General features: G+C 42.6%; 2 protein-coding genes across 2 annotated transcripts; both read left to right on the forward strand.

Annotated features, from left to right (window-relative positions):
* The first annotated feature begins 438 nt into the window (after positions 1-438).
* Positions 439-5,513, forward strand: LOC105044575 (mitochondrial succinate-fumarate transporter 1-like). Its single transcript, XM_010922511.4, is given in 5 exon segments — positions 439-781; positions 784-840; positions 843-935; positions 938-978; positions 4,704-5,513. Coding segments are annotated over 5 exon segments (996 nt in total). The 5' UTR covers positions 439-513; the 3' UTR covers positions 5,241-5,513.
* A 3,900-nt stretch (positions 5,514-9,413) lies between these two features.
* Positions 9,414-10,652, forward strand: LOC105044694 (mitogen-activated protein kinase kinase kinase 18). Its single transcript, XM_029264938.2, is given in 2 exon segments — positions 9,414-9,601; positions 9,604-10,652. Coding segments are annotated over 2 exon segments (1,182 nt in total). The 5' UTR covers positions 9,414-9,468.
* The last annotated feature ends 1,543 nt before the right edge of the window (positions 10,653-12,195 follow it).

A 12,195-nucleotide genomic window follows, 5' to 3' on the forward strand; every position in this document is an offset into this window, starting at 1 on the left:
ATTGCATGTTATTTATTGCAAATCTTGAATTGAACTGCTGAATCATCTGTAACTTTCTCCGTTGGTGCACTTCTCAGCCCTGTATTGTCGAAGTTTTGTTTTGTTGATATGTCTGATACAAGTTGGCTTACCTTAAAATTTATTTATTTATTTTTTCAAATTTTTTGTTTGTGACTTTTTAGTAAAAATATTGAATGAGTAGAGAAGAGAGAGAGAGAGAGAGAGGAAAGGGGATATACGTGTAGGGATGATAATTGGATCGGATCGATACGGATTGAATCAAAAAATCGCCAATCTAAATCCGAGATGCTTATTCAACAGATAATCTGATCCGATCGACGCAGCCGTTAAGACAGCATAATTGGACGTGCAGATCAACGGCTCCGATCGGCTTTCCACCATCAAAAAGTTAGACAACAATATAAAATTACCCTACGTAACTACAAGCCGGACAACTGGAATCTCTCCTGCTGTTTCCGGTCTCTCTCGACGCGTCGCCGCCCCCTCTCCTAGATGGCGGCAGATGGCGGAGGCGAGTCCTCCTCAGCCGGCGTCGGTGGTGGAGGAGGAGGACGGCAGGCCGGGTCGTTGGCGGAGGCGAGGAGGGCGCGGAGCGAGTCGATCCCGCCGTACATGAGGGCGGTGTCGGGGTCGCTGGGGGGGATCATGGAGGCGTGCTGCCTCCAGCCCATCGACGTGATCAAGACGCGGCTGCAGCTCGACCGGACGGGGAACTACCGGGGGATCGCGCACTGCGGGGCGACGGTGGCGCGGACGGAGGGGTGCGGGCTCTCTGGAAGGGGCTCACCCCGTTCGCCACCCACCTCACCCTCAAGTACGCCCTCGCATGGGCTCCAACGCCCTCTTCCAGTCCGCCTTCAAGGACCCCGACACCGGCCACCTCTCCAACCGCGCCCGCGTCCTCTCCGGCTTCGGCGCGGCGTCCTCGAGGCCCTCGTCATCGTCACCCCCTTCGAGGCGAGCCCCCTTCTTTGCTTTTGTCCTTTCTTTTTTCCGACTTTCTATAACTAATTCTACTGGCAAAATGATCTGGTGCTGTAAATGTTTTTTTTTTTTTGGGTTGGGGGGTGGTCTTTTCATTTAATCTTTATTATTCTTTTCGATTGAAGTTTTTTCTTTCCGCTCTTCGATCCTTGCTTAGTCTCTCCTACGTTCTCTAGGGTTTCTTGTAGCCCTCGATTGTTTTATGTTTAGTGATCTTGGATGGGTCTCGAGAAATATATGGCATGTATCAAATTCTACATATATTTTGGAGGTACAGATTGGGGAAGCTGTGGAATTATGCTAGGCGGGGACTAAATTAGATTCTTTTGATTACGTGGTCTGAGATTTGGTTTGGCATGTTCTGATATATTAAAATTCTACAGTCATTCTGAGTAAGTGATCAGTGGAGCCAGTGGCATATGACAATGTAACTTCTTTTTTAAGAACTTCTCTGCCCCCATGGTGTATGGTTACATGCCAGCGTGAATCTGGGATGCAACGGATTTTTGTTGTTGTCATCATGTCACACAAGTTTTGGAATAGACTTGCAGTAAGTTGAGTAGAGCATGGTATGACTTGTACCCCTAATTTTGTTCCAACTCACACCTGAAATATGAAAACAAATCTAGTTATCAAAATTAGACCTCATTTTAGAACAGGCTTACATGTCATCATTGTCAAAATCTTCATGTCACAAATTAACATACAAAAATAAAAAATCCAGGAAAATTTGATATTTCTCATGAATTTTAATCTGGTAATTATGAAAGGTCTTGTATCTTTGTATTAGCAGCTGATGTTGCAATTTAGATCCATATTGACAGACACTTGGTGATACAGATTTTGGTTCTTGCATTTGTAAACCATGGCTTTTAGGTAGCATCAGGTATGGTGCTTCTGGCCATGTGTTACGACAGTCTGCTATGCAGTTTTCCATTGATTGGACAAATCAGACAGCTTAAAACATCTGGTTTTAGAGATCACTGATAGATTGCTTACATTGAGTAATCATGGCTATCCATCTGTGTCTTGTTTAAAAAACAATACATCTTTTACAACACAACACATGCATTTTCAAAATGGTATAGTGAGGATTTGTGCAGGTTTGTATTTAGTCCCACATTAGTTGTGCGCGGGGGAGGTCTTGGTACTCATATAGGACCAACGAACCCAAATAACATATTCTTGTTAGCTTTTTTAGGTGAAGTCCTAGGCTATTACAAATGGTATCATAGATGAGCTGGCCGATGATCCATGTGGATGAAGGGACATTTGTAGCACAAGCTCTTTTGGGGCTAAACATGGGCCGACCATGATTTTTATGATTGCATTTGATTGGATTTGGATTCTTAGCTTGGCGAAGACATCGGGACTTAAATCGAGCGAGTGTGAGGGCCCATGTAGGCTTGTATTAGTTTCATTATGTGTTAGGGGATCTTCGGTATTTATATAGGACAAAAGGTCCCAAATAACATCTTCTAGCTAGTCTTTTTAGATGAGATATTGGGTTGTTCTAGATATTATTTTCATTTTTGTTGTATATATGGAAGACAAAATGCTACATTGGTCCAATTGAAAGGATTGGTGAGAAGGTGCTTTCTATGCTTGCAGCTGGTCTTTTTGTTCTCTATTGCTCATTCCTTGGGAAGTTTCGAATTCAACAAGTCTACTATGTTTCAAATTTTTAGCATATCTTTTACCTTAAAAAAAGTCTTCTTTTGTGGGACTCAATATCCAATGGTTGTGTGAGTTAGAAAGAAGCCATGGCAAAGATTTCAAACAGGATTCCTTTTTTTCAAGACCTTGCAACAAAATTAACTGGAATCATCTATTGCTCAATGGCTATAAACATGGCTAAAACTTGAAAGGATAATCTTTGTTGTCACTATTGTTACTTTGAAGATGTTAAGGCAAAATTAAGAAGGCACTAGGAATATGACATGATCTAGTTCAATGATTGAATTGATCAAATGAGACAAACTCTTACCTTATCATGCAAGCAGGATTTGGTAGGATCATGCTACTTTTTTCATATGTTAAGATTGTAAATGTGTTCATGGATTTCAAGGTATTAAGCTTCTCCAGATGATTAACTTATGCATGCCCAGAAGGATGATTATGCAAGTAATGATATAAAAAAATTTCTGTACTTTCTTTTAAAGAGAAAAGATACCTAGTGTTTGCAAAGGAAATCAATTTATCATTCAAGTGTATGAAATGGACACATAACTCAGAAATATTCATGCTTGTTGAAAATGGAGATCATTTGTCTCTTTGGAAGGGGTTACAAACTATTTTAGGTGAAAAATATTAATCCGTGTAGATACCTCATTGTTGGAATGGTAGATATGATTGTTGCCTTCTTTTTAGGGAAAAAAAATTATTATAAGGATTTCTTGCGTTTAACTCTTTTCTCTAAAATGATTTTCTTTGACAACTGGTTACCAGAACAAATTTAATGCAATGACATTGTCAATCCTTGAAAATGGATAACTGTTTATCTTTTTTTTTTCTTTTCTTTTGATTCACATTGCGATGCTGCCTGTCTTTTCTATCTCTAAATGGTGTCGATCAATTCAGGTGTTGGATTTGAGTAATATTAATTGCCCTTGGTGAAGAGGAAGTAAAATGCAAGGATTTGAATGAGAAAAATGATCCCTTTTTTCAGCCATTATGATCTATGTGAATGAGGAAGTAAAGCAAGTTCCACATTTTCCTTGACAGGGAAGGAAAATGCATAGTTACACAGAACTTATCTTTAGAAAGAGATCAGTCTGAAATAATAATTTGTGAGAGAATCTGTTTTAAGCCAGATGGGAGTGGTAGTGATACGGAAGGTAAGGAGTAACAAGCTCATATAAATTACTCTTGTATGTTCTGAGATTGGTGACAGCATGTGGCTTACATTGCAAATTCACAGAATGGATCAACTGTTTGGGAGCATCGGAATACATGCAGTTTTAAGAAGGGTGTTTTTCATTGCTGCAACTTGGGCGGGTTGGTTCAGGTTGAGGGTGGACCTAATGCAACCCAGCTCCAGTACCTCCCAACCCAGCCAGACCTCAGGTTGTGATTTCTCTTACCAACCCAACCTCATCAGCTAAATTTGGTTTGGATAGGATTACTGTTGGTTTGGGTTTGATTGATCAGATTAGGTCGGATTATATAAGTAATTTTAGACCAGGGAAAGGTTTTGGACTTCTTTTATTAGGTTAGTATTTAGTATTCAGTTGGTTGGGATCTTATTTAGGTGCAGCTGTCCGACCCAATACTCAATAGTGTAAAGTATGTTTTAAATAGAGCATATAAGTATTTCATATGAAACATAACTATAAATTTATTTATTTATTTCTTAGGTTGATTTGGGTTAGGGTTGGGTTTGCCTTGGATTTTTGAGCTCGAGCCCAACCCTATAGTTCATAAAATCTCAGCTCCACCCTGACCCAATAAGTGGGTTTGGCAGGTCAGGTTGAGCCCACCCAGGTTTCACCCCTAGTTTGTATAAAAGTTTTGCTTCCTTTTGTTCCATTGGGTAAATAATATACTTAAAGTTTACAAACACTATATATTAAGTTCTTTGAATCTTTATGGCGATTTTCTTTTTGCAGATATTTTAACTCCTGCTGGTTGGTTTTTTCTGACTGGAGTAAATTATTATAATTTGATTCACAATTAATATGTTTGTAGCATGAGTACAGGTGGTCAAAATCAGATTGCAACAGCAAAAAGGTTTGAGCCCTGAGCTTTTGAAATACAAGGGTCCAGTACATTGTGCAAGGATGATCATTCGTGAAGAAGGAATTTTTGGGCTCTGGGCAGGAGCAGCACCCACTGTTATGCGTAATGGAACAAACCAGGCTGCCATGTTCACAGCCAAGAATGCATTTGACATCATTCTGTGGAAGAAACATGAAGGGGATGGAAAAGTGCTTCAGCCGTGGCAATCTATGATTTCTGGGTTCCTGGCTGGGAGTGCGGGTCCTGTCTGTACGGGGCCCTTTGATGTTGTTAAGACAAGGTTAATGGCCCAAAGCAGATCAGGTGGTGAGGTCAAATACAAGGGCATGATCCATGCAATCAGAACAATATTTGCCGAAGAGGGATTACTAGCTCTTTGGAAAGGGTTGCTTCCCAGGCTTATGAGGATTCCACCTGGGCAGGCTATTATGTGGGCTGTTGCTGATCAAGTGACCGGATTCTATGAAAAAAGATACTTGCAGAGTGCTCACTTTTGAATTTTTTTCCTTCTAATCCCGCATCATCCAAATTCAAGAATAATAGGATTTTTTCTTGGGTCCTTTTCCTTTCAAATACCTTGTGGGGCTTGCCCTCCTAATCTGAAATAATATATAGACTGTAGAGAGTGAAAAATTACAGATGGTTTGGACAAACCTGTTGAGTCTTCCCGCGAGAAAACTGTTCACAGGTTTCGTTGGAATTTACCGCATCTGTGATGCTTGCATTTGAATCAGTCCAGTTTTGTCGCCCTAGTAACTAGGGTTCTCTTCTCTGTGTCGTGGAATTTCTTTAACGCAACTTCTCTGTGCACCTATGCCTTGCTGCTCAGGTACTTTTCAGACGTACTTCTGATCTGCGCACCTGCAAATTTCTAACATTTCCGGCTGAATGCTGTTCATAAGTCAGGATTTAACTTGTCATTGAGTGATTGGTATTATTAGGCGTTGAATGGCTTTATTACTACTGTAGAATCAGGAAGCTGCACCCATTTTTTCAATAAATCATGATGATTACAAGATTTTATTTAAAAATCATTAACTTGGCTTGTTTTAGATCCAAACTTGTGTTCAGCTGAGCTCTCATTGGCGACAGTGATAGAGGTGGATTTCACCTTGCAAATCAGCACATTTGATCTTTATGGCATCTGGCAGCATTCATTTGGCTGGATTTTAGTGTGCATCATTACTCAAAAAGTTTATATGACACTTCAGCTTTGCAATATTACGTTATGTTCGTTTTGCTTGGTTGTGCCCGAGCATGTATTATTTGTTTGTAAAAGGAAACGTAGAGACCATATATTGGAGTTCTGGTGAATGCAGCGAGCCCTGGGTTGTTCTTGGGATTTCCCCCCCCTGCAATTCATAAAGCTTGAGTTGTAAACTGATTAAGATATATGGCGATGGACATGCGCTGAAATCAAAACTAGCTTCGTTTATAGGTTGATCGCTGGATAAAAGTGTGAGATGATACAGGCGATTCTGAGGGTATTGCCCAGTTGCGTGAGCAAATGAGGACATGGTTCTTACCCAAGCAATAGATTTTAATCAGAAGTGGACAAGCCACGATTCCCCAGGAATAAAGAGTGCCTCCAATCCAGTCTTTAGACAGATGCACAGGAGATCAGTTATGTGCAGAGACGATTTTTGCAGTAATTAGTGTATTACAATACGTTATCAAAATCAACCAAAATTTAATAAAATAAAAAACTTAGGTGTCGAGAATAATAATGTCATGTTGACAAACACAGGCACACTGGATATTCTCCTGAACAAAATATATGAATATCATTCCGGCTTGTCATCAATTTCGCTTAGGGAGAATATTGAGGTGATCATGGTTGGTGCTTGGCACAAACAAGCAGAGCATGGGGCAGCCCCTACGATAGGAATGAATGCCACAAGGCAAACTCCGCTGGAAGTCGTGGCCTATGTTATTTGGTGGTCTAGTGGCCTGCCCAGCTTCGGCTAGCTCATCAGATTCGTCACGTGAACTGGGAGAGTGATGACTTTTTTCTGGAAAGCGACTCCCCTAAAACCAAGGCGTGAAGGCATCTCTTTTTAAGGCAGCAAGCGCACACCAATACTACGAGGCCACCGCCAGAGAGATTCACCTCTTATTCCTGCCTCTATTCTAGCTGTCGATATCATGCAATCAATGCCCTGCGGGAAGAAGAATATAACATTACGAGATTGTATACGATCCACTGATATGTGGTTCTTGTATTCCGTTAACTTTTTTTATGAAGAGGGCCCCTCTCCCTCTCATCCATTTGGACCCTTTTTTTGGGTTCGGTGATGGCTGGGTGTGCACTTTATGGAGATTGTTCTTATGGTGGTGATAAGCTGAAGCGCTGCCTGCCTCACGTACTCCTCATGTTTTCTGGTTCCCTTGGTGGTCTTTCGACGAGGACAAGTGGAATGCTTTTCCTTTTTCTTAGGTAACTTGGGCTAGTGGAATGCATTTGATGGCCACTTTGTGTTTGTTTGCCAGCCATTTCGTCTCCCTATTTCTGATCTTATCCATTTTGCTATCAACTACTATGAGGATTTAGTTATCGTCTAATCTGTTGTAATTAACAACCTCATAGGCACACTGGTGGCGTGAAAGAATGAGTCATGTATACCAATAATGAGTTCATAAGTACTGAATATTAATGATGACTGATCTTTTCGATAGAAAAGATTGCAACCAATGAGGATTAGAATTTGATAGCTCTTTTTGGAAGGAAGTGGTTTTTAGTTAATCGTGTGGGTTTTGGCTTGAAGTTCGCAGTATCCTTTTTTCTCATTTATTCTTAGCTGCTATCCCGTATCTTAAAGCATAATCCAACTAACCTGAGGTGGGGCTTTTGTTTAGCTCTTTGCTGCTGTTTTCCTGCTGCCAATAAGCTTGTGAACATAGGCCCATATACCAGATCAGAGGGTACCAAATCTCAACCCGAGTTTTAAATAGTCACTCTCTCTGTCGTCTCTCATGGCAATTGGTTGCATGTATTCACGGATTGTAGAGAAGTTCTTTCATACCCAAGGTCCCGTGCTAGTTTAGATTTCTCTTTTTTGCCAAATTGTACGAACTTTTTTTGCCAAATTCTATGAACTTCTTTGCCAAATTCTATGAACTACTTTGCGGAATTCTATGAACTTCCTGTTCCAACGTGCAAGGTTAAGTGCACCGATCAATAAATGTCATGGGACAGACGCCTGGGTGCCACAAGCAATTTGCCAATTTGCCCTTCCCACCGCGCACATGCAGCGATTGGGTTGGTTCGATCCGTGTCTTGAGGATTAAGGGAATTCACAACTCGCGCCATTCTTTTTTCCTTTTTTTATTTTTTTATTTTTGCTTTCTTTAATGTTCAATGGAATAAAACACTGGACAAGTATGTATATGATGTGCAGTACAAAAACCAAAACCTCTAAAAGCACCCACCGTTTTCTCACGGACCATGTCCCTCCGTATGCTCAAGATCTCTGATTTGAACCATCAGAACTTCCTCCTCCGATATGTAACCAGTGCGATCGTATCATGTACAATACCATAATCATAGGATAGGGATTGTATCTTTCGCATGGAAGAAGAATTCATCTTTTCTTGCCTGAATCCATCATTAGATCATGCAATGAGCATTTTAAAATATAAGTTGATGGATGAATAAAATAGATCGGAATGTTCAGAGATTTGCATAGATGCGATCCAATGATTGATATAGCGAAAAAGAATAATAATTTTTTTCTAGCAAACCAAACCCATCACCAGAATGGGCGCCGTACTTTTCTGTGAGTCGTGGGAGCTCTGCCTCCATGTCTCGCCCTCCACCAACATTCCGGCCAGCGGTTGGCTCGCTGCTGTGTATCACGGGCTCAGCCAACTGCAGCTGTCCCTCTTGGATGAATCCATTGCTAGCTGGACCAGTTCGTTGCAATCTAATCTGTTCGATATCTAAGCATAAATTCTGGTCTTGTCCAAGAAATAATGAATGGGTAAACACCTCCACTATGTAAAAAGATTAGGAGTGTCATGCTCGTTTGAGATCGTAACGTGCACCCCTGGACCTAACTCCAGAAAAAGAGAAGAGAGACATCTATCTTGGCCAGAGCTCGTGCACGTCTCCACCAGCCAAATCTCAGGGCACAAGCATCGTGCGCTCCGCGACCACCAGCACAAGCCTCGAATGCCCCCATCACTCCACCGAGGAAAGCACCCAGCCCTACCTGGCTACCCTTGATTTATACCTCGCTCTCGACCAACAGCATCTCGCCACGTCTCAACACCTTGCGGGCCCCACTCCCAGCTCTTCTACTTGCGTCTAATTGAACCTGCAAGAGTCCGGGTCTTCGTCATCTTTTTGTTCTGGACTCTTCCCGGACGTTTGACTCGTGAGTCAGAGCGGTGGAGACCTGCGAGTCAATCCAAGGCCCAACTCCCATCCACCCAGCCATGTTGACGGCTGAGATACGCCCCCACCTGGGGTATGGATGATCCATTGATCCTCAGGCAAGGTGCAAGGCTGTATACGTCTCCTCCTTTTCCATGTTTCTATTCCCACCCCCAACCCTGTTACGTCAATAAACCGTCAGACCTGGATTTGCGTAAACTTATGAAGCCTAACTGCGTGTGCGCGTATATATATATAGAGAGGAGACTCAATTTGTGTACTTCACAACTGCTCCCAATCCTCCTCCCTCGTCTCTCTGATCTCTCCATTCCAGAGACTAGCTCTCTCCAATGGAAAGAGAAGCTGGTCTCTCTTGGAGGAGTTGGGTGAGGAGACGCAGAATCGGAGAGGGCTCCTTTGGGGCTGTGAGCCTGGCCATGGACAGATCCAACGGTCAAGTTTTCGCGGTAAAATCTGTTAATTTGAATTCCTCCCCTCTTTCTTCCCCAAGGCTTTGGAGAACGAGATCCAAATCCTCCAGTCCATCAGCTCGCCTTACATCGTCTCCTACCTCGGCGACGATACCACCCAAGAATCTCCTACCAACGTGTGGCGGAACCTACACCTGGAGTACATGCCCGGCGGGACCGTCGCAGACTTGGCAGCCAGGAATGGACCCATCGCAGAGCCGCAAGTGCGGAACTACACCAGATGCATAGCCCGTGCACTGCACCACCTCCACTCCGTCGCCGGCCTCGTGCACTGCGACGTCAAGGGCCGGAATGTGCTCGTAGGCCTAAGCCCGGGCGTCGCCAAGCTCGCCGATTTCGGATCAGCGACGAGGATTCCTCATGGCTGCAGCATGGATGCCAACAAGCAATACGCGCAGGGAACTCCACTATGGATGGCGCCCGAGGTCGCCAGAGGCGAGCGGCCAACGCCGGCATCCGACATATGGTCCCTCGGGTGCACCGTCATCGAAATGCTCACCGGAGCGCAACCATGGCGGAGTTCCGGCCCCGACGCTCTGTTCCGGATTGGTTTCGGTGACGAGGTGCCTGAAATCCCGGACTGGTTATCGAAGGCCGGTCGGGATTTCCTCGACAAGTGTTTGAGAAGGGATTCGACCGAGCGGTGGACCGGTGAGCAATTGCTGCAGCATCCTTTCTTGGCTGACGACGACACGAACGCCTCCGAGCCATCGCCGAGGAGCGTGCTCGACCGGGCTAATTTGGAATTCTGTGACGACGAGGGAGATTCTTCAGACAATTATAGTCATAGTATCGATCCTGATGATGCCATGAATTGTGCGAGGGAGAGAGTGAGGGAATTGGCTTTGGATGGGACAGTGGTGAGGTGGGAGAGTGACGGGTGGGAGGTGGTTAGATCGGTGGGGGAGCCCGGTTCGGTGGGGGGAGGGGGAGGGGGAGGGGGAGGGATATACCAGGAATATTTGGATTGTTTGGGTAAGGAATTGGGGGAATGGAGTGGGGGTGGCAGTGAGGCAAGTGGGGTTGGCTGTCCAATGGAATGAGATGCTCCGCTTCCAGTTGTTGCTGCTGTTGTTGTTGTCATTATTACTGGTGTTCTTATTGTTATGGCTGTTGCAAGGGTGGTATGGGCTGTCTTTTTTTGAGAAAGGGTGGTATGGACTGTCAGCAATTGGGTGGAGTCATTTGGGAGTTTGGCCTTGATTGGTGTCATTTGTTGTTACATCTGATGGTAGTTAATGCAGTGCCAATTTTTTTTTGTTTGTCTTCACCTGGTTTTATGTGCATACCGATTACATATTTAGCATATACATTAGCAGACAACTTTATTGCATAATAATCAACTAATACCCAGAAACTAGTTCACAATTTATCTTTCCCAGAAACTAGTTCAGTTTAAATTATGTGACAACTTAAAGCCAACTGATATTAATTGAAAATCTTCATTATAATTTGAGCTAATTTTCATTCATCTGATGGAACATTTTAGTGGATAGCCACTCTTCTCTCATTGGATGACAGAATTCATTAGAAAGCTGTCGCCCTTCAGATGAGTAAAACTCTCATGCACCACCTTAGCCACTTGGAGTCATCACGAGATGTTCCTCTCTAGAGCCCCAAGTTTAGATTTAGCCCATGATGGTTCCATTATATTTTTTGTGAAATCATGGGTTTTAATCTTCTGCTAAGAGCCTGTGACTGGCTCGATGGCTGGGCAATAGGTCGATGAAGTCGGTTCGGGGTTCAGACCAGGCTAAACACAGTGAAAACTACTGGGCATAGATTGTTAAAAAAGAAGAAGAAAAAAAGAAAAAGGAAAAAGCTTCCAGAAATGATGTAGTGTAACTGATTGGCTTGGTCCGGCCCAATCAAAACTGGGCTGGAACCCATTTACTGAAAGCTGGTTGGGCTTGGGCTGGCGTCTGGCGTGTGGCCATCTGATCCTAAGTCACGCATTAATGCGCGCATCAAGCATTTATAAACAGGTGCAAACGTAATGACCAGCCGTCTCCCCGTACAAGCAAAGGCATTTGACACTCTCGTAACGGTGATAATGAGAACTTAGCTGTATCTGTCTGTTGAAATAATGTACAGTAGAGCAATCTTATTTACTTTGAAGATGACGTAACTTTAATAACTTAAATTCTTATAGCTAAGATATTTAGTTACCTGTATCTAAATTTTAGGTGAATTAGCTTAAAACTATACTAGTTTATAACCCATGCGGTGCACAGAATGTAATCTTTTTTAGAACAAATAATATCATACATATCCAATGTTAAAGAATTTATAGATTAGAAATGCAACATAACATAAAAGATATCATCGATGATATCAAATGTTGTCAATGAAGATATAATCATGATAGTAAAAAATAATATAATCATTTCTATCTTTTACTGATATAAAAATTATCCTTTGAAATCAAAGACGGATCTTAGATGAAATACTTGAAGGGGCCAAATATAAAATAATTTTATAAAATAAAAATAAGTCATATCAGTACAATGACATATCTCTATTATAGTGCTTCTCGATGTTTTTTTAAATCTTTGAATTCATCAATAATGGAATTCAAATCAAAAA

Source organism: Elaeis guineensis, chromosome 5 (assembly GCF_000442705.2).
Source record: "Elaeis guineensis isolate ETL-2024a chromosome 5, EG11, whole genome shotgun sequence".
Taxonomy (NCBI): Eukaryota; Viridiplantae; Streptophyta; class Magnoliopsida; order Arecales; family Arecaceae; genus Elaeis; species Elaeis guineensis.